This window comes from Xiphophorus hellerii, chromosome 9 (genome assembly GCF_003331165.1).
Source record: "Xiphophorus hellerii strain 12219 chromosome 9, Xiphophorus_hellerii-4.1, whole genome shotgun sequence".
In the NCBI taxonomy this organism is placed as follows: domain Eukaryota; kingdom Metazoa; phylum Chordata; class Actinopteri; order Cyprinodontiformes; family Poeciliidae; genus Xiphophorus; species Xiphophorus hellerii.
Window position 1 is genome coordinate 16,725,376 of NC_045680.1, and position 6,911 is coordinate 16,732,286.

At 37.6% G+C, this 6,911-nt stretch overlaps 1 protein-coding gene across 1 annotated transcript; it reads right to left on the reverse strand.

Moving 5' to 3' along the window:
• Positions 1-1,069: 1,069 nt before the first annotated feature.
• On the reverse strand, positions 1,070-4,642 carry LOC116725206 (tubulin alpha-1C chain-like). Its single transcript, XM_032571110.1, has 4 exons — positions 4,518-4,642; positions 3,651-3,873; positions 3,430-3,578; positions 1,070-3,346 (listed from the first exon to the last, which is right to left on the reverse strand). Exons 1-4 carry the CDS (start codon positions 4,518-4,520, stop codon positions 2,372-2,374), a joined length of 1,350 nt encoding a protein of 449 aa, XP_032427001.1. The 5' UTR covers positions 4,521-4,642; the 3' UTR covers positions 1,070-2,371.
• Between the last annotated feature and the right edge of the window lie 2,269 nt (positions 4,643-6,911).

A 6,911-nucleotide genomic window follows, 5' to 3' on the forward strand; every position in this document is an offset into this window, starting at 1 on the left:
TAAATGTGAGCATGCGTGGACTGTACATGTACTTAGACTCAGCTAATAAACACTATGTTGAAGCAATGTTGAAGAAACGTTTCCCTCTTCCTCGTTAAAAAAACATTTTTTTGCATCTCTTTTGCAAACACATGCAATTTCTTGTCAGATCTTCAGCAAGGTTCCCAGAGCTGTTTCCACCCCTTTGGGTCCAGTCATTTTAACTGTTCCTGCCATTGACATTGTGAACATAATTTTGGATTGGTAGGCAGACCCTGACCTCTACTCCTTGCCAGTGGTTGTTACAGCCACTTTGTTCCTCTGTGCTTGGGAAACTGGAAGTGGAATGCCAACCAAGTTTATGTTTGAGATATAATAGTAATTTCTTTATCTCTCCCTCTCACTTGAATAGCATAAAAAGCAGGTTTACATGTTTTTAAAGATTAAGAGCCTATTGAACAGAACTGGAAAGAGTGCAACCACAGACGTTTGAGAGCATCTTGTGGCCTTGCATGATCAAGTAGATAAACTGTCTAGAACTAAAAAAGAGCTTTGTACTTCAATGTTTTTCTTTCTTTAGTCTGGCCCTAACGGAACTTACCAAGGGACTTTTCTTTGCTTTGGTTTTGTGCTTGTAATACCTGATTGTCGCCATGCTCAAACACTCATAGTAAAGTCACTTCCTGTCCTGACTGTGCAACAGGTCAGATCTAAGTCACACCTGTCATCAGTTTCCTTCACACTTATTTAGGCCCACATTGGATAACCAAGCTTGTGCTTCAACAGTTGTGGGTAGCTCATGTTTATTTTACCATAGAATATGTCATTGTGATTATTAATCCCCTGTTTGCACAACTTGTTTTATGGTGAGTTGAAACAAAAGTGTTTCATAAGGATATTGGAACATAGCATTTGGTTTCAAGTCATTTGTATCCTCGTATCACCTTGCAAGATGCCCCAGCAAGATTTTTCCTACAACAGGAAACAAGAAATTTGGATTACGTGTTGTGTTTCTCACTGCGCACCTGTAGAGGGGTGAAAAACAAGTTAGTAAACAAAACCAAGAAGTAAGAAAATAGGCACCCCAACATAATTTTTCATTTTGTATCTTTAATTTCTCAGCGTAATAAGTGCTGTAGTGTTATTTCAGTTAGTCCATGCAATTCTACACATGGCCGCTAGGGGCGCTGACGCGTTAGTGACCAAGAAAAGATTGAGCACACCAGAAGAATAAATCTTCCTGTTGAAGGTAAAAGCAGCTCAACGTGTGTGTCTCGTCTTTTCTATATCGCAGCATCACACGTTGAGGGAAGATCACCATCTACATTACCCTCAGCCATCCGAGGTTGCAGGGTAACACACCTACACTGGCAGGAAGGATGAACCACCAATGCAAGAATAGGTTGGTCAAACATTCCCTTTTTTAAAACATAAGTAACTTATTGAGTGCAAAAGCAAAGTAATACTTAATATTTGATAATCTTGAATAGTTCTAAATACACTACATCCAATTACAGTGAATTGTAAAAGTACCCACTCCCTCCATTGTACATAACCTCTAATAATTGTGAAGATGAATGAAAGTTTTTTTTTTTTTTCCTAATAAAATAAAATCTGAATAGTGTGGGATGTCTTTGTATTTAGCTGCTCTAAATGTTTCTATGGGCCTTAACATTTTGGGGTTGCCCAGCCAACGTCCCAGTTTGAAACTGTTAGAGAATCCTTGGACGAAGCGAAAGATTAGTGTGATGACAAGAAACTCCAAACTTGAAGAAATAAAGCAGCAATAAAACAAATCGAGATGATTGTTGTAATACCAACAAAATATTTTTCATTGATTGTTTAGAAGGATATGAATAGTTTAAAAAGTAGATGTTGTAAGAATGTACATAGATCAGAATACATATTTTTCATAAGACAACTTTTATTTATTTTTTATTTATTTACTTTTATGTATTTATTTTATTGCAACTTTTATTTCAGCTTTGAAAATGTTCACATTTTTCACATATTACATTTATTTTCAAAAATGTACAGATTAAAGCATTTTCTTCCTATCCCATTACAAGATAAAACTGTCATTTTGTAAAATCATTTACAGTTTCCAATCAATATTTAGTTTCCATTTACAAAATATCAAACATTCACACAAAAAAAGATGCTTTTTAAAATCAGGGTTATCTTTTGGGAATTGTCTGTCATTTCCGATCAGAAAGAAGCATCATGGTTGAATATAAATAACATAAAATCCTAACCTGCCAGATTCATGAATAATTATGGGCTTTACTGAACAAATATGATTAAATAAGTCAAGTAAAGCAGAGTAGTGCATCAAAAACTACCTTTGTTATTGTTACCGAAATAGAAATTTAGACAAGGTATGCATGTCTGTTCAATATTCTTCTCCTTCATCTTCCTCTCCCATGCTATCAGCTCCAACCTCCTCATAGTCCTTCTCCAGAGCTGCCAAATCCTCCCTGGCCTCAGAGAATTCACCCTCTTCCATCCCTTCCCCTACATACCAGTGAACAAAGGCCCGCTTGGTGTACATTAGGTCAAACTTGTGGTTAAGTCGAGCCCAGGCTTCCGCAATAGCTGTGGTGTTGCTCAGCATGCACACTGCCCTCTGGAGCTTGGCTAGGTCTCCCCCAGGAACCACAGTGGGTGGCTGGTAATTGATGCCTACCTTGAAACCAGTTGGACACCAGTCTACAAACTGGATAGACCGTTTTGTTTTGATTGCAGCAATGGCAGCATTGACGTCTTTGGGCATCACGTCGCCACGGTACAGAAGGCAGCAAGCCATGTACTTGCCCATGCGGGGGTCACATTTAACCATCTGATTGGCAGGCTCAAAGCAGGAGTTAGTAATCTCAGCCACTGTAAGCTGCTCGTGATACGCCTTCTCGGCTGAGATCACAGGGGCGTATGTGGCCATAGGGAAGTGGATGCGAGGATATGGCACCAAGTTGGTCTGGAACTCTGTCAGATCCACATTCAGGGCACCATCGAAACGAAGAGAAGCAGTAACAGAGGACACGATCTGGCTGATGATCCTGTTCAGGTTGCTGTAGGCGGGACGGTCAATGCCAAGGTTTCTCTGGCAGATGTCGTAGATTGCCTCATTGTCCACCATGAACGCACAGTCGGAGTGCTCCAGGGTGGTGTGTGTGGTCAAGACAGAGTTGTAAGGCTCCACCACAGCAGTGGACACCTGAGGAGCTGGGTAGATTGAAAACTCAAGTTTGGACTTCTTGCCGTAGTCCACAGAAAGACGCTCCATTAGCAGGGAGGTAAAACCAGAGCCGGTTCCTCCACCAAAGCTATGGAAAATCAGGAAGCCCTGAAGGCCGGTGCACTGGTCAGACTGGGGACCAAAGGAAAGCACATATGAAGCAGAGTTACATCTTATTTAATCTGAAAACTAAATGGGACTCCAGAAATAGTCACCAGTCTGCGGATCCTTTCCAGAACCTGGTCGATGATCTCTTTTCCAATGGTGTAATGTCCACGGGCATAGTTGTTGGCTGCATCTTCCTTACCAGTGATCATCTGTTCAGGATGAAACAGCTGGCGGTACGTTCCAGTGCGCACTTCATCTAAAGACAAGACACTCAGATTAAGGAAATTTTTCCCCTTGATTTCTTTACACGTTGAGTGATCTTTCTTACCAATGACAGAGGGCTCGAGGTCTACAAAAACAGCTCTGGGGACATGCTTTCCAGTTCCAGTCTCACTGAAGAACGTATTGAAAGAGTCATCTCCTCCTCCAACGGTTTTGTCACTGGGCATCTGTCCATCCGGCTGTATCCCATGTTCCAAACAGTAGAGCTCCCAACAGGAATCACCAATCTGGACACCAGCCTGCCCTATGTGTACAGAGATGCACTCACGCTGTGGTGCAAGAGGAGAAAAAAAATGTATCATCTCAATGTTATGATCAAGAAATGTTAAAATATATGAAGCAAGCAATGGAAAGTGCTGGTCTATCCCATTTTCCTCTCTCAATTACATTTCAAGGCCACAAATCACATGGCTTTGGCTGCCCTTTACCTTCCAGAGCAACAAGATAAGGGTTCTTTTGTTAATAGACACCAGCAACGGATGACTACAGTCATTTGACTAGTCAAACTAGAACACTGGAAATGGAAAACATAAATAATTTTCCAGCTAAGAAGTCAGAAAACAGAAGCCCTTGTGTGAACAAAATCCCATTTGAATAAAGTTCAGTAACCAAACAGGAAGTAAGTGTGCCTGATTAAAGACGCAGATGACAGCAGTTTCTTTAAAATATGAGAAGGCCTATGAAGCTTAGTAAGCAAGTTTTGTGGGAGCAATAAACAAATAAAAACACACAAGCAGTTTCAGTTTGTATAAGGCTCATGCAGCTCCTCACATATTGTACTCCAAGAGGGGAATGCTTCCTGCATTTGAAAAGCCGAACATACTGAACATATTCATGTGCTAGTTTTGTTAGATTAGATTAACAGTTTGTAACAAATTATGATGAATAACAACGGTTCGTTTTTTATGCTCACCATGATTCCTGAAGTTGAGGGTTCGATGTGTTGGAAGAAGAAAAAGCTTCAAAGTTTTCTCTCACTGACAGCTAAGAGTCTTCAGAAAGAAGAAAGTGATGAATGCAGGTTGGAGGCACTATTTATATTCATTTGTCCATAGAAGTACACACTTTAATCTGATAGGTTAGGTGTCTAGAGACTCATTCTTATTGGTTAAAAATGAAACACGTATTTGACTTGCTGAAACACTCCCAGCTTCTGGTGAATGTGATAATTATTGACAGAGGAGGACTTTCAACTAACTCAAGCTAACTCATTTGATTATTGCTATTGTAAATAAGAAAAGCAAATTTTGGTTCTGAATATTTATGTCAGTGTTGCTTTTTTAAAAATAAAATAGTGAAACGGAATATTATTATTATTATTATTATTATTATTATTGAATTTTCTTTTGTTAAAAGCAACAAATTCTCAAGACATATCACTCTGAGATTCTGCTCCAGTAAAAAAAAAAGAAAAAGATTTATTTTAACATTTTTTGGTAAATAATCAGGTCAAATCGAACAAACAGTGGTCCAAACAAAAATAGCATGGGAAGGAAGTAAGTCATGCATTCATCTATTTTTCCTGATCCATTTGCATCATGCTGTTGATAAACCGGTAGTGTATACAATACAACTAGTTCACAGTTATGGTGTATAGACAACAGGAAATAAGACTTTCAAATCTGTGAACACTCTCTGTACACATTTCTGAAAAAAAAATATCAGAATTTTAGGGCAAAAACATGGTATTAGTAATCATCTGAAGTTAATTTTGATTCCTGGAGATCACCTCAAGACTGGCACTTGATATTCCACAAAGTTGGGTCTCAACCCTCAAATACCCTAACCAGTGTTTGGGAAAGGTTTTCTACTAAGCTCAATTCACCAATATGGAAACCACTACAAAATACATAAAATTGAGCTAAAGATTAGGTTAGAGGTACTGGAATTATTCTTTGGTAAATCATTAAATTGTAATTTAATTAAATAAATGTCAGTTTGGACAATTAATTTACCAACATGAAAAAATATTAATATAATTTTATCGTCTACTGGAATTTATAGATGTGAAGTAGTGAAAGTTTACAACTAAAACTGTACAGGAAGATAAAATCTTATTGTGTTTTTTTGGGAAACGAGGTTGAGGGGGTTGCATTCTTTTTTTTATTTTCAACATTTTATTTTCAATTTTTTATGTACAAGCTGGGTGTCATCTGTTATCCACTAGGGGGTGCTGCAGAGCTCTACATACCTCTTCTTCCCACATCCTTGGTGCTGTGGCAAACCTGAAGTGTTGAAGTGTTAACAAAACAATACAAATTAAATTTATTTAATAATTAGGTAACTTTAAACCCCAACTGCTTGCATTTAGATTTATTTAGTAGCATCAGAGTGAAAGGGGTAAAATGTATGTTTCAGATTTATATTTGTTTTAAAAATCATGTAATTTAATTTTCCCATCACAACTAAGCACTACGTTAGTCTGTCAAATAAAAAAATACTTTGTAGTCTGTGGTTGTAATGCGACACAATGTCAGTGGTTGTGAATGTTTCTGCAAGGTCCAATTTAATCATTGGATCCTAAAAATGTCTTATTAGTTAGAGACAATTTAATCTCACTTGAGCAAATTCACATAATTGTTTCATTTGGTATCTAAATATGCAAATGTAGAACTGGACAAAAATGCATTGTCTTAACTGCTCCCTGGGTTTATTGGTGAAATACTGCAGCAGTTTAACAACTACTGAGATATCTTAGATAGTAAAGGGACTATCTGAAGAGAGTTGACTATATTTGGCTGCCATATTTTGCCTGTTTCTATTTCTTAAAAAAAAGAAAAGAAAAATAATTTGCCGAAATATATATTCTCCTACCACATCACAATTATGTTCTTTTGGGTCTATCATAGAAAATGCATTTAAGCTTGAGGTTGTAATGTGTCACCACGTATAAAATTCAGAGGGCCCAATCCAGCAGTAAGGCCACACTGCAGCTTTAGAGCGCCCTCTTCTGTTACAACAATTTTATGCCGTCAGATCACTGGTTTATTTGGTAGCACCTATAAGAAATGAGGAAAAAAAATATTATATAACCACACTAAACCACAACTGGGTAATAACAATAACAGTACCTTAAACAATGTTTTTTTAAAAACCCAAATTACAATGTTTTTTCTAAATATTTTTTAGATAATATGATCACTGGTAACAATACAGCTAAGGATGAGAAGGCAGACAGCATTTTAATGTGGAAGGCATTTTGTGTTTGGAACATTTTCATTGCTTGATGTTGTAGATAAATTGTAAAGATTCTTCCATATATATTCTTTATTTTCCCTCTTGTTTCTAGATTTTACTGTACACTTTA

Bases quoted from the DNA above. Each gene is read 5' to 3' on its own strand.
- LOC116725206 (XM_032571110.1), bottom strand. The intron at 3,579-3,650 runs GTAAGAAAGATC...TCTTGTCTTTAG, and splicing joins CCTCGAGCCCTCTGTCATTG to ATGAAGTGCGCACTGGAACG. The intron at 3,347-3,429 runs GTGACTATTTCT...TTTGGTCCCCAG, and splicing joins TGGAAAGGATCCGCAGACTG to TCTGACCAGTGCACCGGCCT.